Raw genomic sequence first — 26216 nt, 5'->3', positions numbered from 1 at the left:
TTTGAGAGCAACAGAGTAAAGGAGGCAGAGAGAGAGACAGAGAGAGAGAGAGAGAATGGGCGCGCCAGAGCTTCCAGCCTCTATAAATGAACTCCAGACGCATGCGCCCCCTTGTGCATCTGGCTAACGTGGGTCCTGGGGAATTGAGCCTCAAACCAGGGTCCTTAGGCTTCTCAGGCAAGTGCTTAACCGCTAATCCATCTCTCCAGCCCCTGAAGACACATTTTTAGAATCCTACTATATAAAGTGGACAGATTAAAAAGTGTGAGAGGACTACACAAAAACAGGAGTGATGGAGCTAGAGAGATAGATTAGCAGTTAAGGTGCTTGTCTGCAATGCCTAAGGTCCAAGGTTTGATTACCCAGTAAAAGATGAATAAGGTGGCACATGTGTCTAAAGTTTGTTTGCAGTGGCTAGAAGCCCTGGATCACCAGTTGTCTTTATATATCCACATCTCTCCTTCTCTCTCTCTCTCAAATAAATGAAATATTTCAAAAGAAACAGGAGTGAAATGAGCAATGCACTTGTGTTCTTAGTCAGTAATTTAAATTTCAGACAATGAACAGTTATCAGCAAATTCTGGCAATAGTATTAATTCAGCACATAAGTCATTTGCATATATGGAATACGATTATGTAATAATATAATCATGTGATAACTTAGCACTGAGTTAATTATGTCTACATATATCATAAAGCAGACATTGCTCTGTTAGGAAATCTCCTTGGTTTCTTATCGCTAAGTATTTTCAATACTTCATACTTCTGTCCAAAGCCAATGATAGTCTTCTTTGGATTAAGTCACATAAATTAAAACTCCTAAATGATCTCCTATAACAATATTTTTATAATATTGAAAGCAATTTTGGCCACCTTCTAGGTTTGTTAGCTCAATTATTTCTATTTAAAAACTAACATTATTTATATATGAGCTGATTCAAAGGTAATTGGAATTCTAAGACACATGGGTATTTAATTGACCTACCCAACTCAGTTTTTTGGAAATATTGTTCTGTTAATTAAGACTTCAGTCTAATATGCAAATAATAAATGCTGATTAAAATTACAATTAGATTTTAGATTTGGGTTTTAATTTTTTCAGATGTTCTCAAGTAGTAATAATTTGGGTTTTATTTGGACTGCAGTCCTGCATTCATTTATCTTTCCAGAAATAATTTTGAAATGTCTACTCTGTACCAAGTTACTGTCAAGAAAGTAGGAAACAATTGTGAAAATAAAAATGACACATGAATGTCCCTCAGGAAGAATGAAGTCTAGTTTTAGAGATGACAGTAATTAAGCTATTGTTCATGTAAGTTCAAAATTAATGTTGTGGTGAAATTAAGGAGGAAAAGAGGATAGATAACATATAATGAGGAAGACATGTCAGAATGGAACCTACATTCTAAGTGAATTTGGGCTGTACATGCTGTATACTGAAAAAATGACAATACTTGTCATTTTTATATGTGATTAAGAGACTTCTTAAGGAGTTGGAATTAATCTTCAGGGGTTTATTTCATTTACTTAGACTCCGATCTTATAAATTACTTCTCAGAGATAGAGGATAGATAGAAAGTTGCATATCTTTCTCATGTCTATGGATCCTCTGTTCCCTCAGTTATATCTGATATACACCTAGAAATGTATTTTACATGAGGACTGGTAGAACAACATTCAAATTCTACCTGGAATGTAGTCGTTAAATTTCAACAATAGGGAGAGAAATAGATATTTTTACTTTTTTCTTTCAATTTTATGTTATTATAGCAGCTCAACTAATATGTATATAATTTTCTTTCCTTTTTGCTTATCATGCACTGCTAACTTGGATTCTTCAAAGGCTCAGGTTTGTGCTGCTATCTGTTTTCATCTTTACTGTGGTCATTTAGTGATAGTAAACTTTGATAGTTTTTCCTACAAATAAGCTTTTTCATCCTCTTTGTAAATCCTGAACAAAATATTTCTTCAATGTATGAAAGAAAGCTCCATCCCAGAAGAGTTAGGTTCTTATTTGTTTGAATGAATTACTTCAGCAGATGACTATCAGAGACCCCCAAATGATTTATATGTTTAAATGTGCTGTGCCTGACTTATTTATGATAGGAAGCAAATGATGCTCTGAACTTTTTAGAATCAGCACACTATACCAGTTTTCAAAAATATTTCTGCTTTAAACTTTCAGATTATGAAACTTTCAGATTATGGCATTATGCATGGGTCAACCCAGTTTCAAATAGTGTTTAAGAGTTCCATACATTCCATATATAAATTCATATGCTGAGGCTATGATCACCAAATAATCACCTACTGCACTGAGAGATAGATGGTCTCCATATCTGTCTACTTTCTTGCTATTACTTTCTCATTTTTTACAACCATTAGTCTAATTTCCAGATATCATCAATATCTCATATAAATCTCAAGTTCTTTCTTTTATAGTTAGAGAAAACCCACATGCTTTTCTTTCCACCTCAATTCTTATTTGAAATATTATTGGTAATATAATGAATAAAAAAATTCTGATGGTTAGCCAGGCATGGTGGTGTGTGCCTTTAATCCCAGCACTCAGGAGGCAGAGGTAGGAGGATTGCCATGAGTTTAAGGCCACCCTAAACTACATAGTGAATTCCAGGTCAGCCTGGGCTAGAGTGAGACCCTACCTTGAAAAAAAAAACAAAAAAAAAATCCTGATGTTTTAAGAAACTACATCCATTATAGGAAAACGTGATGTTTATTAAGCCTGAGGGGCCAAGAACTAAGTGAAAATAAAGTGAATTTTTTAGCCATATGAGAATCCAGATTTTTTTCCATATCCAGGATTTTACAAGAGTTAAAATGGAATATAAAATAAGTAGGTAGTTTTGCACCCACGTACTGGGAGAGCATGAGATGCACAATTTGAGACTTTGGTGCCCTCTGTTTGTTGCCTAAATGGAAGATTGATCAATGTATTTTATATCATACCTTCTATTGTGTTTAAGATTCCTATAAAATGCTCAGTTTGGCTTTGTTGTCTTGTGGTATATAAAATTATTGTATGCATTCCTGGGATTGGCTCTAATTTCTTGCCCTTCATAAGTAGAAAAGAGAATAGAAAACATTGATAATGTGGGAGAATCACTGTCATCATCATTGCAAGATGTTCTAGCTACTTTTAAACACTCTCTCAGTTCCTTAAAAATGTAATCATTATTTCCATAAATATAAGCCAGTCCACTCCTAAGTGTATAGTCCAAAATAATGACATATATAACTGATAACATATAAGAGAAAACTTATATATGAAGATTCATAGTAAAATTACTCATAAGAAAAAAAAATGAAAGAACCCAAATGCCTAGTGAATAAAAAAATTGATGAACAACATGTAATAGATACAATCATTATTCAGCAATAAGAAATAATGGAGTATGTATTCAAGCTTCAATATGGATAAACATTGAAATTATTATACTGTATGTATTCATGCTGCAGCATGGATAAATCTTGAAATTAACATACTACATGGAAGTGGTAATACACAAATGACCATGTATTGAATAATTATGTTTATATGGAAGGTGCAAAAATAGGCAAATACATAAAGTAAAAGTAGACTAGTGGTCTGCTGATGGGGAGTTGAGACTAGACAGTGGCTCTAAAAGACTACACAGTGAATTCCATTTCAGCCTAGGTTAGAATGAGGCCCTTCCTCAAAAAACTGACTTTTCATTTAGCAGTAATGACTTCTTGAATTACTGGTAGTGATTTTGGTTTGACAACTGTGGATTTATTTTTAAAATAGTGACGTTTATAATTTAAAAAATAAATTTTGTGACATATAAGCTATATATGATTTGTGAGAAAGAAATAGGTGACAAGCCAAATTGGTCCATAGAATATGGCTATACAGGGAAAAGTTATCCATGCCATCTGTATTTATCCAGTGTCAAGGAACTTCCAGGTTTCACCTAATTGAACAACAGGAAGTATGTGTTGGGATCACATATGAGCAATCATTTAAGTGCACAAAGTCTATCTTGATCTATCAAGATATGTCCTGAACTGTTCCAGTAGTGTAATCTGAATTGTTATCAGACAATATTTATTATGATACCTTCATCTACTCTTTTCCTTGTATTCTTCATCAATCCTGCTTATGCTACCATGTATAGGGTAAATGGCCTCTGAATAGCAAATGTTTTTATTTTAATTAAGTCTTTCATCATATAAGAATATTAGGATTTAGGAGTTAAATTTTCAACTCAAGAGAAATGCCAAAAGTCGTCATTACTATGGAAATGTGAATAACTCCTTATCTTTTACGGGTATTAGTAATGCCTTGGGTGTATGGCTGGGCTTGATTGTGTTGCTCAGTTGTTAATGTCTGGACATCTCTCATTCCCAGCAGTTTATCAGGGCCATGTGGGGGGGAGTACAAATATAAAATGATAATGTATATGCCTAAACTCTTCCATTTGTTTCTCTTAAACTCTCAGGGTTCAGTGTTTTCAAGTATCTCAGGTTGATTAAATTAAAATACATGGGAAATTAATTGTGTTTTTGAAGAATAAAATGGGGTAGTTGGGATAAATAATCCTATAGTTTATTATAAGCTCCAAAATTCCTTCACCTCAATGTCTTAATAATATGCAAAAGCTATTTGTAGTGAATTTTCTTAAAGTTTCTGAAGCTCTCATGTCATTTTTATATTTATCTCCCAAATTTTAACTATTAATGTCAGGTTATGAAGAGAAAAACTAGATCTCAAGAGTCCCAGAAGTGGGTTGCCCCAAAATCAATAGCAGAATTGAAACAAAATTCCATTTTCACAGCCACAATTTTCTCCATACTGGTTTGCTCAACAGACCATGGGTTACCTTTCAGGTGATACAAAGATCACTTCACCCAGTTCTGAAATAAGGCCACTCTTGAGGAGGATGGCATCATCCATTTTTAGGACCCAACAATTTCAGTAATGAAGAACAGGATTCTAATACAAGCAAAGTAGTTGATGTTTCCCATCTCCTAAACTGCTATGAAGGTGCCATTTCATCAATCAAAAGCATTGTGTTTTCTGCTATGAAGAATACTTTAGCAGATACCCTGACCCCAAACGAGATGCTAGCTCAAATCTAGAACCATACTTCCTATAGCTTCATTCCCAGCATTTTTCATGAAGCACCTGTGAGTCCACCTCATGACAGACACTCTGTGTAACACTAAAACTAAGACATGGTTGCTGCCTCCTGAGAACAAGTTGTCAGTGTGAGACTGGTCTCCTCATGCCAGGTGGGTCTATCTTTAGTTATGCCTGGTGAATTTTGAATACTAGTTATATGCAATGGGAAAAAATACTTTTTGAAGCTTGTATTTTCTTAATTAAGATAAAGCATCTCAAGCTGGGCATGATGGTGCACGCCTTTAATCTCAGCACTTGGGAGGCAAAGGTAGGAAAGTCACCATGAGCTCAAGGCCACCCTGATAGTACATAGTGAATTTCAGGACAGCCTGAAAACAAACAACAACAAAAAAGAGATAATGCATCTCAAATTGGGACAGAGAAGATGAGTTTCATTTTCCAAATTCTATCATCTATATTCAAACAAATCACAAGTGAATTAATGAATAAATGAATTTTAAACTCATATAACCATAAAAAGACTGCGAATGTACTTGGATTTCAACTTTACAAAACATTCAAATCTAGATATTAGATTATGGCTATAAGCAATTGGATTGAAATAATGCCAGGTGCTAAAATTCTAATAAAATTAATACAGACAAGATAGAAGTTTCAACTTTGGGTGATATGACCATCATGGCTACATGCAGATGCACTTCTGAGAAGCATGCCCAGAGAATATTCCTGCAATCATTTATTCTTCAACGTATATCTACTGAACGTGCTGATCACAAACTGAATGACAAATTTCCATTTCCTGTTTTTCTTTACTGAATATCCAGGATTTTTGTGTGTGTGTTTGATTTTGTTTCAAAAAAAATATATGACTTTCCAATTCTTAACTAGTATCTGTTAGTTGCATGCTGCACATTTATATTCATATTTATATTTTAACTTGTTATCAAGGCCAACTTTGTAGAAAGTGACACATAATATAAATGGGCAACGTTACTGTTTGTATTCCAGTATAAACCCTCATTACTTGTTTCTTATATTAATTTTTTCACTTGTCATGCTACTTCTAACCTCTCATTAGCTATGATTCTTTGGTTAACCATATAAGTTTACTAGAATGAATGCCAGGCACAATTGACTGTAAACTATCAGTATTCTTTGCCTTTTTTGTGAAAAGCCAGAGGTTGTTTAAGTATTGTCTCCCCATTAGTATCTGCCTCAGAAAAGGAATAATTTCAATAAAATGCTCTTTATTCTACAAGGCAGTAGCTTTCAATAATTTCTTAATAAGTATCTCAGACTGATAGATTTAGGGTGCAAATCAGAGCTAAGATCCCAATTTGACACTATGTCAATGAATGAAAGTGTTCTGTTATCCAATCAATTCTGCCTCTCACTTCTACAAAGGATAGATAGTGCCATTCTTCTGTCTTTACATTCTGCTTTAAATGTGTCCCAAATGGATCAAGTTTGTCACAGGAGGACTCGTTCAAAATTCATATTTTTAAAAATTTCTTATTAGTTTTCTATTTAGCAAATACAGGCAGTTTGGTACCATTATTAGGCTCATCCGTGAATGTTAGGTCACGGATGAGCCAAAATTCATATTTTTAACAGTCATTCTGTGCTGTGTTTGCCCTTGTATATTAACCCATTAGGGCACAAAGCAGCCTGAGAGCATATCTTCCTACATTTATATGTTTCTCTACCCGAAAAACTGTGCTCTTTCTCTCTCTCTCTCTCTCTCTCTCTCTTGCTCAAGTTTATATGTTTTTTAACAGGTATCTCTATGAAAAAAATCTTACTAGGAGTGTTTTATAATTATTTTAATTGTTTCATTTTTCCAAAATGACATGAACATAATAATTAGTTTCTTTCATAGGAAGGTTCAGTGACTATGTACCTTCTAGGTCTGATGAGAGCAGCTTTATTTACAAATAAGGCAAATTTTAAAAAGTGTGCAGAATAGAATTTTTCTTTTTCAATTTTTGAATGTTAGACATTCTAGACAAAACAAAGGACATTTTATGGTTTCTTATTTTTTGGTATGTTGGAGAGAGAGAGAGAAAAAACGTGTGTGTGTATATTAATATTCATGGGTTTGCATGTATGAGTATTGGTGCTCATGCATGTGTATGCACATGCATGTGAAAGCCAGAAGTTGATGCTGAGTGTCTTCCTCAGTTATTCTGTACCTTATGTTTTGAGACAAGATCTCACACTGAACCTAAAAGTCATAAATTTGGCTAAACTAACTAGCCAGTAAATCAGTGATTCTCTTGCCACTGACTGCCCAGTACTGGGATTACAGGTACATACCACCACCCCCAGCTTTTGTGTGAGTGCTGGAGTATCTAAATTCATGTTCTCACCATGTGTGGGAGGAATTTCACTCATAGAGGCATCTTTCTGCCTGAGTTTTTTCTTTCTGATTTTCTCTCACTTACTGAGACTGTGGAATAAGCAGTATGTAAGAGCTTTGGTGCACTTCAGGATGGAAAGGTCTGTTTGTGTCAGTAATTAACAGATTGGAGCATGGTGGGCCCAGGACCCCTGTGGAATGATGAAAACAGTGTAAAAAGACATTTCTTACCAATTATGGGCTTCTTTTGGACTTAGTCCTAGAATTAAAGCCAGACTTTGCTTTGGACTTGCTATAGAGAATGGTAGTAAAAAATCTTCCAAAGGCCATATGACTTTCATATCACATCTGATATAAATTTATCCCAAATAAGTGAGCATAGAACAAAATGAGATAGCAAATTTCTAGGAAAAAATTTTCTTGACAAGTCCCCAAGAATGAAATGCTCATGAGTTTCTACTGTTCTTCTCATGAATAATATTCCTCAGGATTCAGGGAACTTGGAAGGTCAGTGCCTCATCAGAACAAGTAAGGGACAAACATTTTCAAATCATAGCAACATAGACAGTTTTATCTGTGTGAAGGTATTAACTTTGATTCGGTGTTTAAAATACCACCAGTGAATTTTCAGGCCAAGTGAATCAAATGCTACAAGCCAGTATGAAAGGAAAGGAAAAGAATATAGCATTCAAAACATCTCAGTTAAAAAAAAATTCCTTTATTTCCTTGCAGAAGGAAGATTATTTTGTATAATATGTCTCTTTTCATAATCTAAGCAGCAGTGTTATTTAAGTTATGCCCTCCTGGTTAGTCCTTTTATTTCATATTTATGTAAGAAAGCAACAGTTTCCTATCCTTTTTGTGTGAAGACCTTATAGTCTTATCCCATTGGGAAAATTTATTATGAGAGAATAACTCATTCATATTCAGCAGTGCCCTCAAACAAAATTAAATTTCCATTAGTCACAACAGTGCCATATTTATTTGACAAGAATTGATACCAATATGCTTCAGATAATGTTCATTGAGACTGTAGATAAGGCTTGGCATATGAATGTATTTTTAAAGTATATATATCCAAATTATAAACCCCTAAGAGACAGAGGATGCAGCTATCAGTTATTGTTCTAATAAACTTCCTATTTGCTTAAAGTTCAATAACTTTTGTCAAACTAGTTTGTAATACAGGCTTATTCACCACTATTTGGATCATTTTTAGATGTTTTTGAGAACTTGACTATATGAGCAAACAGTCATTTGATTGAAGTAGTCCCATCCCTTTATTCTATTCTTTAATACCCTCTTCACTGACCCTCATCCTCTGAGGAACTTCCCCTTTAGTTAGTCCTTACTCAGTTTTATTTTCTGTATGTTTTTGTCTTCCTCCACCCTCATTTCAAGATGTTGATAGGCTTAGAACTGTACTGGTCTTCTGAAGGTATCGGTAACTACTATGGGAGTCACAAATACACTGGAGATTTTATATCAGAAGGACATTGCCTCAAAGTATGTCCTCATACCCTAGGGCTCTTACATTCTTTCCACTACCTAATCCTCAATATTCCCTAGGCCTTAGAGGGTATAGCAGGAATGTCTCATTTTCTACTTTGGTGAGTTTTGAGCCTTCTCAAGTCTCTACCATCAACTCAATAAGGAAGGTTCTCTGACTAGCAGAAAGAGAAGTACTCATATTCTTCCTACTACCTCTGCAATGTTCCCTGAACCCTGGTGGGTGTGATAGAGACGACTCATCCAGCGCTAAATCCTAGACTTCCTCTTCCTTTCATTTTGATGAGTCCTGATTCTCCCCAGTATTTGCCACTATCCTGTGCCTGGTTCCCTGGCTCTGAGGTTGTTGTCACACTTGTTGGGTAGCAACTAGAGCTACTTTGTGAAAATATCTAGGAAGTGGAGGACAACTAGGGCCTCTGAGCATGTTAATTACAGTTAAGTGACCAAGACATGAGTATTCACTCAACCCAGAATTTCCAGAAAAACCCTAATTCCAAACATTGTGTGACCTGTGTAACCTAACTCCACACCCTTGAGTGACCCTCAACACAAAATCATATCATAATAATTTTTCTGCAGATACCAATCTAAAACTATTTATAAGTCTCTCTCTCTCTCTCTCTCTCTCTCTGTGTGTGTGTGTGTGTGTGTGTGTGTGTGTGTGTGTATGCACACACATATTTGCCACCAAGTATGTGTTCAGGTCTGAGGACAATATTAGGGTGTTTGTCCTCTCCTTTCACCTGAGACAGGATCTCCATTGTTGTTTTTTCTACTGAGTGTGCACTGCCTGGATGGCCCAGGGAGCTTCTGGATTCTCCTGGTTTTGCCTCCTATTACCATAGGCATGCTAGGATCAAAGAGCATGTGCCACTTTGCATTCAGCTTTATGTGAGTACTAAGGAATTTATCTTAGGCTGACAGGCTTTCAAGAAACACTTTTAGCCACTGATTCATCTCCGCAGGCCTTGATATTTTGTTTTTAACCCATCTGCTTTAGAAAAAGAATTCTAACCACCCTAAAAATATATGCTTGTGCTTACTTGGAATTTGGAAGTGAGTTTTTTGACAGATTTTTTAAAACATTGTCCAAGGAAACTCCTTACACTAATAATAATAAAAATTAATAATAGTAATAAATCTCCAGTGTATTTTCCATATAAAGAAATATGTATTGCCTAATAGATAAACAATTTCCAAAAACTGATATGTGCTTTTCCTTTCTTAAGAATTTAGTAAAACAAAAAAACAAACACACAAACAAAAAAAAAGCTGGGCATGATGGCATGCATATTTAATCCCAGGATTTGGTAGGCCAAGGTAAAAGGATTGCCATGAATCTGAGGCCAGCCTGAGACAACATAGTTAATTCCAGATTAGCTTGGGCTAAAGTGAGACCCTACCTCTAAAAAAAAAAAGAATTTAGAACTATCATTATTCTTTGTTATTATTATGTTAGTTATTATTAGCAGTATTAATAGTAGTAATATCCTTGGCGGACTGGTTCCAGGACTGTCTACAGATATACAATGTGCAGGTATTCAAGTGCTTTATGTCAACAGAATAGTGTTAACATACAGTTTATGTGTATCCTCATGTACACATTAAATCATCTCTGGCATACACACAATACCTAATGTAATGTAAATTATATATAAATAGCTATTATTCTATATTATTCAGAAAATTATTACAAAGGGACACATTTGCACAGGTCCTATACAGAAACAATATTTTGTTGTAGAATACTTTTGATATGCAATTTCGTGGATCTCTTGCCTTCAGATACAGACAGCTTGATTAGTATCACCTCACCATTGTTTGGGAAAAATAATTCCCAGATGGTGGTACTGTTTTGGGATACTGTAGAACCTTTAGGAGATGGAGCTATGAATAAAAAATTAAAACATGATGTTTGCAGAAAAACAATTACAGATATAAGGGAAATAAGTCAGAACCCAAAATCAAACATTTTTGTTTTCTTTTATATGGGGAACAGAAAGTAGGTCATAGAACTAAAATGTATATCATAAACAGGTGGAAGAGATTTTAAGGGGGTGAGTACTAGGATGAGTAGGGAAGCAGAAAAGATGGCTAAGAAACTTACTGGAGGGAAAAAGTAAGAAATCAGAACAAGGGATAAAGGGGCATGTGAGAAGGCAGTGGGAGTGGGGAAAATGAGAACAAATAATAAAACCACATTTTTACGAAGATGTAAAGATTAAATTGCATGCTACCTGTGGTAGTTTGAATTTAAATTGTCCCTCATAGCCTCATGTGCTTATGATTAAGCCTTATACTTAATTTCCAGCTGCTGGAGCCTTTGGGAGAAGGTATATCACTGGAGAGGATCTTAAGGATTATTAGTGCAGCCCTACTGGACATTCATTTGCCTGCTCACTCTTATTTATACCACCCAACTGATGCAACAAGATGTAATGCCTTGTCTTTGTTCTGCCATGTTTTCTCTGCCATTATAAAACTTTCTCTCCAGATTGTAAGCTAAAACAACCACTTTCCTCCCCATAAGTTGCTTTTGGTCAAATGTTTTGTCCCAGAAATGAGCAACAATAACCTAACAAAATAAAGAAATAAATGAAGTGTAAAAGAAAAGAAATGGAAAATGCCTCAGAAAATTAGTGTGTATAGGAAAGCCTAAGGAACTGATTTTTTTCAATTTCAACCACAAAGGCACAAAGAAGCTTCTGCAGCTATGGTCAAAGAGGCCCAGAATACATATTGAGCTGGCAGCAGAACTTGGTGGCATCATCATTTGGTGTTGATTTTTTAGGCATCCAAGATGCAAGAATTAAGGAGTAATAGAGTCATGGTTCTCAGAACCTGCTAAGTCCAAGCAATATCTGGCAGAAAATAATCCTCTACAAGAAATCTCTGAGGTACCTCTATATGAAGCTGAAGGTGAAACATAAGTTTCTGTGTAATCACCAGGATATCATAGATACCAAAACCATGGGATATTTACTAAGTAGAGCTTAGGCATCATGTGCAGCTAGCATGAGAAAAGCCACATGTGATTTTGGTAACAGAATTGGAGGGGAGGAACTACCAAGTTCATTAAAGCACAAAGAATGTCACCATAAGCACCACATGACAGTCATGGTGCTACAGGAGTTTTATTTGTCCTGGTCCTGTTTGGTCTTGTCTTGATACTCCTGTTATCTATTTTCAAATTAGAATGCTTACTTTGTGCCACTGTGTATTGGAAATATATAACTTTTATTTTGTTTATACAGGTGCTCAGAGTTACAAAAGTGCCTAGACTTTGGATTTTTGGAAAATGTTGCAACTCTAAAATTATGCAAGATTTTAAGATGAACAGAATGCATTTGTTTTGTGTTTATGAGATGACCATGAACTTATGAGAGCCAAGGAAGGGTGGAATGTGAATAGTCTTCCACAGGCTAATGTGTTTGAACACTTGGTCCCTAGCTAGCAGCACTATTTTGAGAGGCTGTAGAACCTTTAGAGGGCAGAGTCTCAGTGGAGGAAGTAGGTCAATGTGGGCCAGTTTTGAGGTTTTGTAGCCTGGCTATTCTTCTGGACTGCTTTCTGCTTCCTAACTGCTGAATAGGTACAACTAGCTCACAACCAACCAATGTAGCTTGAAGCTACTCCCATGCCATGTCTCCCCTGCCATGATGCAATATAAAGCTCTAAACAAAATTAATTTTTTTCCTCCATAAAGTTGCTTGTTGCCAGGTATTGTTATAAGAACAAGTAATTGATTAAGTGGGATGTTCAGGGAAAAGCCAAACAGGTAAAGCCTTGGCATTATGGGCTACTCCAGAGTAGAATGCTCCAAAATATCAGTTCAAAATATCTATCCCAGACACACACTTTTTCAAAATTAGTTATTTTTTAGCTAGTCATAAGGTTCATAGTGATATTGTCTAAACCAAATGATTGTGACAATGAAGAATTCAGAAAGAGTATGTTATAAACTGATATCCTTGTGGACCAGAGACTACTAATGGGGTCAGCTGTAGAGAATGTGGGTATAGTTTCACTAGGGCTAAACTTTACTACTATATTACATAGCATTGTACAAAATCAGATATAGATTAGATTAATAAAACTAGAAATAAAAGTTCTTTGAATGCATTTGTTACTTTATAGTCATTCTTAATGGAGACTAGCCAAAGTCAGTAGGTAATTGATTAAGAACGTTGAGGGATGATGTAGTCCAGAGAACCCATTACAGGGAAAGTATGAGACATTGAGAAAGCATTAATATAGAAACACTGCAAGGGAAATTCTTGAATTATGGTCAAATTTTTACATAGTATGGAAAGTTACACATTCAGAATAGAAGGAAGCTCATAGTGCTTATAATGCCTAGTAATCATTTCCTCTTGTTACGCTGAGACAGACCACAGCTCTGACTTGTAAAAATCTCTTGTCCTAAATGGTCATTTGAACACGTTTCCAGCTTCTGCTGAATAGCGGAAGTGTTCAGTGTGGAGGCCCAGGTTTGAAGGTTTCTACCTGGGTCATGACTTATAGCTTCACTGGAGCAAAAGGGTTACTGCAAAAGAAAAATACAAGGTTGTCAATAATTCCTCCCACCGTACCTCCCACCCTTTCTTGTTTATCTCTCTCTCTCTTACTCTCTCTTTCTGTTTTTACTTATTAATAGTGTCACTGTTAGATTATATGTTGTATATAAGCCCTTAGACATTAAGGCTCTAAGATGCAATGATAACATCTCCAGAGTCCCCATGAAATCCTGATCCCAACATTATGCCTAGGAAGTCAATCTGCAGCTGGAAAAGCATATCTGAAAGCTGTACTTAATTAAATCAATCAATTGCAGTTCGTGAATATTAAGAAACTGACCCAATGAATGAATTTATCATATGGACCTGGAGCTGGTAAAATTATAAAAACCCAAGTCCCCAGTGAAAAAGTAATAAATAGATCTCATTTCTAGAAGAATGAAATCATACCTGTCTCAGAGGATTTAGATTTTTTCAGAAGCATTTTTAGCATCTATAATCCTATTAAAAACTTTATTTTCTCCCTAACTTGTGCCACTTAGAACTGATTTTCATTTAACTTTTCCATGGCTCATTTCTCTCCTGCAAATCATTTTCATATGATCCTCTGATAATATCCATTAAGAAGCTATAATGATATAATAAGTACCAACTAAACAGCAATATGCAGTAGCCAGAATACAAAAGATGACAAGAGAAAGTAGGCACCTGTGTAATTCATTTTTATTTTTGAATACCCTTCTACATTCTTGCCTTCTGTGAATATTTTTAATACTCTATGTAAGAGTCCTTGCATGGTGGACAGGGTGGACAGGGCTTTATGGATACAATTCTCACAATTCTTAAAAGATAGGTCCTCCTTCTAATCACACCAAGAAACATCTTTCAATGAAATGATGATGACCTTTCTTCCCCCAAGGCCCTGTCTCACTTTGGTTGCCTCCTATTGTCCTTTGTAAAATAGTCCTATCTGGTTACATTGAGTTTGTTCTCTTGAGAAGATTAAATGAAGGGATTTTAGAAAACTGAGTCCATTCAAAAATTAATTTTAGGGGTTGGAAAGATGGCTAAGTGGTTAAGGCGCTTGCCTGCAAAGCCAAAAGACCTCGGTTCAAGTTCCCAGTACCCACGTAAGCCAGATGCACAGGTGGCACATGCATCTGGAGTTCGTTGGAAGCCCTGTTGTATCCCATTCTGTCTCTCTCTGTCTCTCTCTCTCTCTCTCTCTCTGCCTCTTTCTCTCTCTCAAATAAATAAATAAAAATAAAAATATTTCAAAAAAAATAATTTTAATTTAACTGATGCTTATTGAAAACCCATCTCCCCTTATTTTGTGACATATACAGACCTTATGAAGACAGCCTTTCTACGTTTTATTTTGCTTTGTTTTGTGAGATAGGAACTCAAACTAGCCCAGGCTGACCTGGAACTCTGTAGCTCCAGACTGGCCTTGAACTCATAGCAGTCCTCTGACCTCTGCTTCCCTAGTGCTGGGATTAAATGTGGGCCATATATGTTTCTATTTTTCCAGCAGACACATCACAAGCAAGTGTGGATTTGAAGTGTGGTTTGAATGTAAAATGTCCCCCCATAACCTCATGTAGTTTGAATACCTTATCTCTAGCAGATGGCAATTTGGGAAAGTTGTTAAGCCTTTTGTAGGTTGAATCTTCCTGGAGAAGGTGTATTGCTGGGATCTGAATTTGGGCTGACTTTGGTTTATTAGTCCAGCCCACTGAGTGTTCAGAGCAAGGTCACTGAGACTTCTTCCTTCCTGATGTTGTGACATTAATTGTCTGCTCTGCCATAATGAAGCTTCCTTTCAAAAGTGTAAACCATGGCTAGAGAAATGGCTTAGCAGTTAAGGTGCTTACCTACAAAGCCAAAGATTTGATTTTGTAGGACACACATAAGCCAGATGGACAAGGTGGTGCATGCATCTGAAGTTCGTTTGCAAAGGGTAAAGGCCCTTCTTGTTCTCTCTCTCTCTCAAATAAACATAAATGAACAACAACACACACACACACAAAAAAAACATAAGCCAAAATAAACCCTTTCCTACTTCAAATTGCTCCTGGCTGGGTATTTTATCACAACAACCAGAAGGTAACTGCTACAGAGTATAAGCACACATATATATGAAGAGTATTAATTGTGTTTTTCTGAGCAAATTCATTCAGTATTATTCAAGATCTAAGTTAGATAAATGGTTATTAGGACTAAGTGAGAAAAGGAAGAAAAATAAATTACTTCTCAGAAGACAAGGAATACACAGAGTCATGGTAATGACTTTTGAATCTATTTACTCCCTAGCCTTGTATTGTATGGCCCTATTCATTACCCCAGACCTGGTCATAGGCAGTTTCATTGCACAGACTATGAATGTGGTGGAACTCACTTAAGCTTTGAAGAAACAGGAAAGATTTGTCAGCTGGAATGACAAGCATGAATAGTTTTAAAGTGGCAGATATTCTAGGAATATAGCTCAATGGCAGAAAACTTGCTCAACTTTCACAAGGCCTTTGGTTTAATCTCAGCACCAAAGAAAAACCAAACCAACAAACCAAACAAAAATAGTACATTTAAGAGAAGTATAAATTAACTCCAAGAAATGCTGCTTTTTACACTGTTAAGCAAATGACTCAACAACCTCATGTGCAGGCCTACTCTGTTCCTTGCAATACCTTTTATGTGGTCAACTATGTGCTTCAGTGCAAATCACTGAAGCATGAAAAATAAAAACAGCAAGCCAATTCATGACCAGACAATCCAATGTTTATTCCAAGGGTACATTCAACTGAACAACTTTCATTTTTCATAAAACCTTGAGTTTTATATGGGAGTGAGTATGAAATGTAAGCTCTTCTCAGTATTAATAGCTTTAGAAAACTAAGCTCACTTCCAAAAGGATATTCCAATCATTTTTTCTTACATTTATTCATGAAGCATGTGGAAATGACTTTTAAAACTCAATTTTTATCTATTTCTCAGTTGCTCAAAGGAATTTAGTAGAGATGCTATCTTTTGTCTTATATGAAAGCCAAAAGCTTTGTTTAAATTAATATATGTGGATATATGTACATGAAAAAGAGGGAGAAAAATATCATTTTTTGATATAGTAAGATCAGATAAACCTTCAGTTGTTACCTCCACTTCCTAGTATCTGCTCAGTGGGATTTTGTCTTTTCATTTTTGTTGATTCTTCTCTCCCCTTGAGTATCCTGTGAGATTTGAAGCAGAATTTTCTCAGTACTAAGTTATTGCCTCCTTTTCCTAATGTGGGAACTGCTTTTCTGACCCTGTGTTAATATTCACAGCATGACATATGATTCTTTAATTAATTTATGACTTTTTTCATGTCCATTTCTACTTTAGTCTTCCAATCTCTCCTCATTTTGCCCTCACATGTTCTTTACCATGTGGTTTCTCTTTCTCATGAATTCTACATGTGAGGCCTAAATAGCCACCATGGTTAAAATAGTTTGTGCCATTATTTGTTATTCCTGAAAAGTATTCTCTCCAATCACTATTTCTCGTTCTTTCCAGTTAGGATACTGACAGAGCTCCAATCTTGTTTTCTGATTATCCCATTACATAGTGCTGTTCCTTGCATTTAGTGGAAGTTTATATGCAATGATTCTATTTGTAATTTCATGGGATTGGAGATGCAAGAGGGAGAAGGGACTGATGCTTAAATCTTGTTGAAAACAAAGAGCATTAATTAACTGTAATGGTAATAGAATGAGTCATTCATTTTGTAATACTTATATACACTCACAAAGGTGAGCTAGAGTGTGGAATCAGGAACTGAAGCCACTCTCTTTTTCTTATATCTCTTTCATTGAGAGAAGCCCATATTCCATGTTGAGGAGCAATAACTTTTATATACAACCACAATGAGACAGACACATTCAATGGGCTGTCCACCTGGATACAATTTCAGGAAAGAGCAACCACAAACATGCAAACACATAAGAAAGAGCCAAGAATTCATCTTATATCTTCATTGGTTTTTTTTTACTATTAAATTATAAATATTCTTAGTAACCATGCCAGACCAGTAGCAGTTTCAGTATTTTTGTTGTGAAGTATGTGTGTATATACACACACATTCATTTTAGCTGTGCTCTGAAAACATCCTACAAATAACTATATTCACATTGAAACCTCAATGCCAAAGAGGCCAACTGATTGCCTGTTAACACTGGTCATTGGGTGGGGGGAGCACAAAATTTATGTTACAAATAATGCCAATTGTTATGCATTCTAAGACATATTTTATTCAGACAAAATTAATATATATATATATACATTCACATATATATTCATATATATATGTGTGTGTGTGTTAAAATTGACATGTTAAAATACATCTAAAAATACAATATAGCGTGTAGTTGAGAACTGGTATATAAAATGTGGAGCAAACTCTTTGAAGAGATGAAATGATAATGGGATTTCTATTCTTGGTGCTGGAAAATGGCTGTCCATTGTTCATTTCAGTGAAGGCATAGCATCTCATTTTAGTTCACACCCCCATGCTTCTTTAAGCAAGTAACTAAATTCAGAGAAGTCAAGTATATATTGCTTCATTGGGAATGTAATTTGGCTCTTCAAGCTTCAGTGTAGTTTCTCTGGCTATGTTCAGCAAGTATTATTAAAATATTGAATATGCTCTATAAGTTGGATAATTCCCCATGATCTTTTTTTTCCTTTTCTGCTCTTTAAAGGTTCATGAAGCTGTCCCATGTTATAATGAGTGCAATCAATATACCTGGGTTGTAGAACACTGGTCCCCATGCAAAATTAACAATGAACTGAGATCTCCACGATGTGGAAGAGGAACACAGTCTAGGAAAATCAGGTATGTGAAAATAAGGATGATAGAATGTTCACTTTTTATATAAAAATGTCACTGCTGCTTATCCAAGCACATGATCTCCATACTCTGTACTCTATATTTTGCTTATCTTCAAAAGTCTATGTATACCTCTCCACCATATGTGTGATGGGATACCCTCTGGAGTCAAACCACAGTCTTTAACTACCTTCTACATTTCTCTGATGGGACAGTCCACTCAATGGAGTTGACTCCCATCTACCACTGTTAACAAATCAGAAGATTCTGTTATGATTTCTCATTTTTCCACCATGGTTAGTACTATAGATGAATATTAAATTTGTTTTTTCATTGTCAATGAATCATACTGAAAAGGTCAATGTAACACACCTCCCACAAGTAGCCATGGAAACTATAATTTGAGGATATAACCATGAATAGGAACAATACATTTGAATATGAAAAGAGCATAAGGAACATCTCTGAAATAATCAGGAGAGCAGCATTATATACTGAGGGAACTTTTATAAACTCTGATTTATTTAGTTACTTATATGACACACAGAGAGAGAATGGGCACCCCAGGTCCTCCTGCTACTACAAGCATACTCCAGGTATGTGTATCATTTTGTGAATCTGGCTTTATGTGGATATTGGGGAATCCAACTTGAACTGTCAAGCTTTACAAGCAAATACCTTGAGCCACTGAGGCATCTCTCTAGCTTTGAGGGAGCTTTTTGAAAGATTTTGTTTTATACATTTAGCAGTAGAACCAAAACTACATGTAAGTTTGTCAAGATGGTTTATTTAAAAAATACTTAGGATGAAAGAAGTATAATTTCCTTACCAAAAAAGGATAATAGCAAACATTAAAGACTTCATAACCAAGAGTTAAAATATTAATACAGAATAATTACTATGTAAAATAAGAAGAAAATCCAGTGTAGTTTACTATTGAACTACATAGCATTATGTATCATTTTGCCAGATTTAGAAAACCTCATTTCAAGTGGTATACAAAGCCCAAATCAAATGTTGAGGTTAGCTTAAGAGTTCTAGTCATGGATTAGGAAAACTCATATTGTTAAGTACTTCACTATATAATGGCCTTTTTGGTAGCTCCTACATTAAAAAAAAATAAAAATCAGTTAGGAATGTTGGGAGCAACAACTACTGGAAAAATCATTAAAGTACATCTTATAACCAGCCCAACTAAGTTGGTAATAGACAAACTGGTCTTTTCCTTGTTACTGTTGCCCTTTACCTAGAGATTCTCATGCTCAGGTTCTCACAAACTCTGTACTTTTACCTTTTCATCTTCAAAACCTTTGCCTTGTGTCTTATTTGCATATGGTTTTGAAAAGAGACTGGATATCCAGGCATATAATGTAATATGTAAATAAGCTTACTTTCATCCTGTTCAGGCCTCAGCAATTTTAAAGGAGAGATAGGAAGCTTAATATAATTGCTACTGACAGAGTTGAATCAGAGTGATAGAGGAAAACACACTTGACTAAGAGGGCCTTTCAGACACAACTCTCAGTGAACATACAGAGAGCATGATATAATAAAAATATGACTATCAAGTATTCTCACAATGCCCTAATTTCCCCCCTACCCGAAATCTTTATGTCAAAGTTCTAATCCCTAGCTTCTCAGAAGTACTAGAGATAAAGAAGATAAAGATATAGTTATGGTAAAATGAAACAGTGGTATATGCCCTCACCCAATCTTCCTGGTGTCTGTAGAAGAAGAGGGTAGAATTCTGGGCATGGTGGCATATGTTTGCAATACTAGGACTTGAAAAGTGGATGTTGGAGGATCAGGAGTCAAGGCTACCCTGGGAACATGTGATCATCTGTCAAATCATAAAAAAACAACCAGCCAACCAAAAATATGTTAGTACATAGAAATGTGCAGATGAATGACCACATCCAGACACAGAGATGGAATCTGCAAGCCAATTAAGAGTAGAGGAGCCCAAGAAGAAAGCAACAAGGGAGCTGGAGAGATATATGAGCAATAAAAGGCACTTGCTTGTCAAGTCTGATGGCCTGAGTTTGATTCCCCAATATCCACATTAATCCGGATATAAAAAGTGGAGCATGCATCTGAATTTCATTGTCAATGTCAGAAGGCCCTGGTACGCCCCTACTCACTCTCTCTGTGTCTTCCTTTTTCTGTATCTCTGTATTCCTCTCAAATAAATAAATAAAATATTTTAAAAAGAAAGCAACAAGCCATCAATTTGATTTCAGATGTCTAGTCTTTGTAACTAAAAGAAAATAAATCTCTATTGCTTAGGTCACTCTCTCTGAAGTTCTTACCAAGGCACCCCTACCCTAGCGAAGCAATACATGTTCACTGTGCCAGGGCTTGAGGTGAAGTTAGCTAAGGGAAGAAATTCTTCCAGGTGGTTTGAATTCCAAACTATTACTGACCTTAATAAGGCCTTGTTCTAATGAATGAAACAGCTTATCTCTTTCTTAAAACCTCAACACTGGAGAATGTTTTTATGGTTCATTCATCAGTCTAATAATTTTCAATTTAAGCCACATTTATGATCATTTGTTTTCTATATTTTTATTGTTTTTTTCTGTAGAAGTAAATTTTAATGGTTGGTCATTTATATCACCACATTTTTATAGTTTTTTTCTATAGTAGTAATCATTTGTTTTCTATATTACAGATACTGTTCTGATATAGGAAATAAAATATTGGATAAGAAATATTTCTTTTCTCAAAGAGTTTACAATGTGGCAGTATGGAAATAAACACATAAATCAATATATAATAAGATGACTGCTATGAAATGCCAAGAAAAAAAAGTGATATGAAGTTGGAGTTTAAGCCATGGTTTTGGATAGTTTGGTAAGCCAGTAAAATTAGAGCAGAAACATGAATAATGTGTAAGTCTGTGGAGATAATTCCAATAGGAAGCAACATGGAAAATAAAGTCCCTCAACTTGACTTGGTTAAAGAAACAAACAAAGAAAGAACAGATGTAATATATGGCTGTGCTAGGAGGCACTCTAAAAACAGGTCATGACTGAGATAAACTTTTGAAGCTATGATCGGCTCTAGGTAGGGGGACAGTAGCAGTCTGATTTATATTTGAAAGGAAACTGCAGTGGATGGAGAAGGTTCTGAGGAAGACACAATTCCAGAAGCAAATATATGTAGCTTGAGGACACTTTAGATTTAATTTAATAAAAGTGATAATAATGAGTTTAATTTTATAATAAACTTCAAATCTATAGGAAACAGTATTTAATAATGAAATAATTACATAATAAGAGAGAAATAAATATTATGATAATTGTTGGCTTGTATGACCTGAGGATCCATTTATTTTGGTGGAAAATATTAGAAACAGGATTGACAAGAAACCAACTTAGCTTTTGAACATATTATATTTGAGATATGACAATAGCTTTTTAAGTGAGCCATTATAGGATTAGCGGTCAAGGCACTTGCCTGTGAAGTCTAAGGATGTTTGACTCTCCAGATCCCACCTAAGCTAGATGAACAAAGGTGAGGCAAACACAAGGTCACACATGCCCACTAGGTGGCACAAGTGTCTACAGTTTGATTGCAGTGGCTGAGACCTTGGCATGCTAATTCTCTCTGTCACTCTCTTTCTCATCAAATCATTTAAGAGAATATAAATTTGGCTATAATTAACTTATGAATCTAGTATCTATTAATACTGTTTAGAGCCCTGAGTAGCTCCAACATTTATAGAAAGATTTAAAGAGAAATTTTCTCCAAGTTAGATTGAGAAAAATCTAGGGTAAGAAGAAAATAAAGCAAATGAGAAGATGAGCAAGAGAATTCAGAAAAGATATAACAATTAATTGTTTCAAATGCTTCTCAGTTTACTGAGATGGGAACTGGACATTGTACATAGCAATAGGGAGTACCTAGATGCTTTTGTTAAGAAGGTTATCTGCAGTAGCAGTAAAAGCATGTGTTTTTTATTCCAAATATGTCTTGTGACTTTCTGTAGACAATACGCCTTAAATTTTCTGCTGGCAGAGTGAAGAGACAATCGTGTGATTTAGGTGGTTTAGGAGGGGACTTGAGGATCTAGATGTCTCCTAAACATTTACTCAGTAACTTATGAAGTGTCTCAGCCCATATTAATCCCCTCATCTTTGATACTTGGAGCGAAAAATTCTAAAATGTTTTGTGGGGGAATTCTATGATACTATTTTCATAATTGTCCCGTTAAGACTTAGTATTCAGCATACCTACTAGCATGTTCTTTTTATTTAGAATATCAGCCTTTCTATTACCCATTATTATTATGAACACAACTTGTTCACAAGGGTCCTTAAGAGTGGAAGAGATATTAAAAATAGTGAAATATGGTCACAATATAGATGACTGTCATCTTTATTAATTTTTTTTATTTATTTATTACTTTATTTATTACTTTGGGCCCAGTGTGGTGGCCCATGCCTTTAGTCCCAGCACTCAGGAGGCATACATAGGAGGATCTCTGTGAGTTTAAGGCCACCCTGAGACTACATAGTGAATTCCAGATCAGCCTGAGCTAGAGTGAGACCCTAACTCAAAAAAATAAAATAAAGAGAGAGAGAGAGAACAAACACAGACATGCATGAGCTGGCTATCATTAAACAACTCTTATCTATTCTTTCTTAGTGAAATAAAGAACATCAATTCCATGTGCGAAAGCAAGAAGCAATTTCTACTGGATTTTAAATATTTTTATTTATTTGAGAGAGAGAAAGCAAGAGAGAGAAAAAGTGGGCTTCCCAGAGACTCTTTCCACAGCAAATGGATTTCAGATTCATGTGCCACTTTGTGTATGTGGGTTATGTGGGTACAAAGAAAGTGAACCCGGATGGGTATGCTTTGTAAGCAAGTGCCTTTAATCATTGAGACATATCTCTAGCCCTCTGCTGTTTTTAGTTTGTCCAATGAGAGCTATTTAACACATTCTATGGAATTGAAGTCCATAGAAAACTCTTCTATGCCACCCTATAACAGAGGTCTTACTTGCCATTCTTTCTGCCATCTATGCTCTGCTAGCCACTTGTATACAATATTTAAATGTCTATTATTTAGTCACTCATGTATCTTATTTCATTTTCACCATATAATACATAAGTTACTTCACAATTTTCATGAAGCTTTCTCTGTATACTTTGATGTATATTTTTTAAAAATCCTAAAAACATAGAATAACTTAATATAGCATGGTGGAAGCACCACATTACTTCAACACTACAGTCTTAAAATATATATTGTGCCTGATGTTACATGATCAGCAAGCAGCAGTATTTATCTTTTCCTCATTGTCATTTTTACTCCCTTTTTTTTCTGAGTTTTCATGTTCTTTCTAGTTCAGGCTGGCCTCAAACTCACAATCTTCACAATCTTCTTGTTTCAGTTCCCAAGTGCTGAGAATAGAGGTGTGTACCACCATTCCAACTATAATTGGCATTTTTGTTTTTACCTTTATTGTTATTACGAGAACTACAGCATCACAACAGTAGGTTAGACCATGAGTTTCTTAGACAGATATTGGTCATTTTCTCCCAGTCGCCCATGCAGCGCCTTCTGGCACTACATGCGCTGACTGCCTGGGGACTGATTCTCTTCCAGCTTCCAGCCATGTCACTCTATGTTACATGTCAACTGCATATGGTGTCTTCAGCAGTAGGGTCTGACCATTAACCTTTGGTGGATCATCAAGTACTTTGACAGAAGTCTGTCATTGTTGTAGGAAACCTTGTAGGTCTCTCTGATCAAAATCTCATTGTGGATAATAGCTACCTGCTGGTACTGGGAGTTATAGGTCAGTGCCCACAAAGAGAAGGAAGAAAAAGATAAGTAATATAAAAGAGTCAGAGACAGGAGAGAGAGAGAGAGAAACTGTAAAAGATTTAGGTCAGTCTTCATTTTATCCTCTCCAGTGCCTTATGATTCAGGTATTTCCTATAAGGGCCTGGTGCAGTTTCAAATATTTGGTCTGCCTTTTAGGATGTAGAATTATATAGTATCATTGCCATTTCAGTCCCGATTTGTGTCCCCCTCCCACTTCCTTCCCCTCCCCTCCCTCCTCACCAACCCTATTGTCCACTCCTCGAGTGGCTTGCTGGGTATGTCGGCATCTTGGGTTAGGTGCTGTAGATGAGTGAAACTACATGGCAATTATCTTTCTGTGATTGGGTAAGTTTACTGAGAATGAACTGTTCCAGGCTCAACAATTTTTCTTCAAATATCATTGTGTCGTTTTTGATTTTTTTTTTCTTACTGCTGTGTAGAATTTTACTGTGTAGCTATACCACATCTTGGTTATCCATTCACCTAGTAATGGACATCTGGGTTGATTCCAGCTCTTAGCTATTACAAATTGAGCCACTATAAACATGGTTGAGCAAATCTCTCTGGAAGGAGGCTTGAAGGTTTTAGGGTGCATGCCCAGTAAGGGAATAACTGGGTCTGTTGGTAACTCTGTAGTCAGCTTTTTTAGGAGTCTCCATATTGCTTTCCAAAGTAGTTGTACCATCTTACTTTCCCACCAACAGTGAATGAGGGTTCCTATTTCTCCACATCCTCACCAGCATCTCTTTCCATTTGATTTTTTGATGTTTGCTACCCTTACTGGGGTAAAGTAGAATCTCATAATTTTTAGATTTGCATTTTCCTGATGTTTAGGGATGAGGAACATTTTATTAAGTGTGTGTTTTCCATTTGTATTTCTTCCTCTGTGAACTGCCTGTCCAGTGCTTTGCCCCATTTTGTGAGTGGGCTGTTTCACTTTTTATTGTTTAGGTTTTTGAGTTCTTTGTAGATTCTAGAAATTGGGCCTCTGTCATTTGTATATTCAGCAAATATTTTCTGTTCTGTGGGTAATCTATTGGCTTTGCTTATTGTATGTTTGTCTGTGAAAAACTCTTCAGCTTCATGTGATCCCATTGGTTGAGTGATTGTTTAAGATCCTGTGCTGCTGGGGTTTTGTTTAGAAGTTTTGTGTGTGTTGTCCACATATTTTACTCAAGCCATTTTGGAGTTGGAGTTTATATAGTGACAGAATTTTGTGATTTTATGGGCTGGAGACATATCTCAGCAATTAAGGTGCTTGCCTACAAAGCCTAAGGACCCAGGTTCAGTTCCAGGTTCAGTTCCACAGTGCCCACATAAAACAAGTTGTATAAGCTGGCACATGTGTCAGACGTTTGTTTATGGTGGCTAGAAGCCCTGGCATGCCCATTCCCTCTCTCTCTCTCTCTCTCTCTCTGTGTATGTGTGTGTGTGTGTGTGTGTGTGTGTGTTTCCATTTCTCTGCCTCTCTCAGATTAATAAATTATAAAATAATTAGCAGCAAAAAAAGAATGTTTGACTTAAATATGATTGAATCTTCATATGTTTTAATGTCATATGTGTTTGTGTCAAAGGTCAATACTGCTCAGACCATGTGAATATCAGGTAATTACCTGTGTTTCTGCATAGTATGGAGGTGTTTTCTCATTATCCTATAGTTATGACAGCCAATTCCATGCTGATAAGTAAAAAGCAAATGCCTGAAATACTGATTTTCACAATAGTTTGCTATGATCTACAAGGTAGGAATTAGAGATTGAAAAGCATGAAGATGAGTTTTTTAAGTATTTGGATCAGTTTTATGTATCTTTTCTTATTTATTTATTTATTTTTATTATTAGATATGGACATATTTTGTATGTAAACATCACATGTTGGTAGCATCCTTTCCCTCCTCTATGCCCCTTTCCAGAAGAGACCTTCCTCATTGGGAATGCAACCCAATGGGGATTGTGGGGCATGTGTTGTGAGGGGGTTAAGCAATGTGTCTGTGCAAAATGTCCCATC

General features: G+C 35.7%; 1 protein-coding gene across 6 annotated transcripts in view; it reads left to right on the top strand.

Annotated features, from left to right (window-relative positions):
- Thsd7b (thrombospondin type 1 domain containing 7B) overlaps positions 1-26216 on the top strand; it is a 797324-nt gene that overhangs the window by 669410 nt on the left and 101698 nt on the right. For 4 of the 6 annotated variants that reach the window (XM_045150956.1, XM_045150957.1, XM_045150952.1 and 1 more), the window contains 2 exons: positions 1844-1849; positions 18244-18377. In XM_045150956.1, the coding sequence (XP_045006891.1) occupies positions 1844-1849; positions 18244-18377 (140 nt within the window). The remainder of the gene's footprint in view (positions 1-1843; positions 1850-18243; positions 18378-26216) is intronic. The other 2 variants (XM_045150953.1, XM_045150955.1) reach the window with 1 other exon arrangement.

This window comes from Jaculus jaculus, chromosome 5, assembly GCF_020740685.1.
Source record: "Jaculus jaculus isolate mJacJac1 chromosome 5, mJacJac1.mat.Y.cur, whole genome shotgun sequence".
Taxonomy (NCBI): Eukaryota; Metazoa; Chordata; class Mammalia; order Rodentia; family Dipodidae; genus Jaculus; species Jaculus jaculus.
Note: the sequence above shows the minus strand (reverse complement) of the source record. Positions and strands in the feature narration are given on the sequence as shown.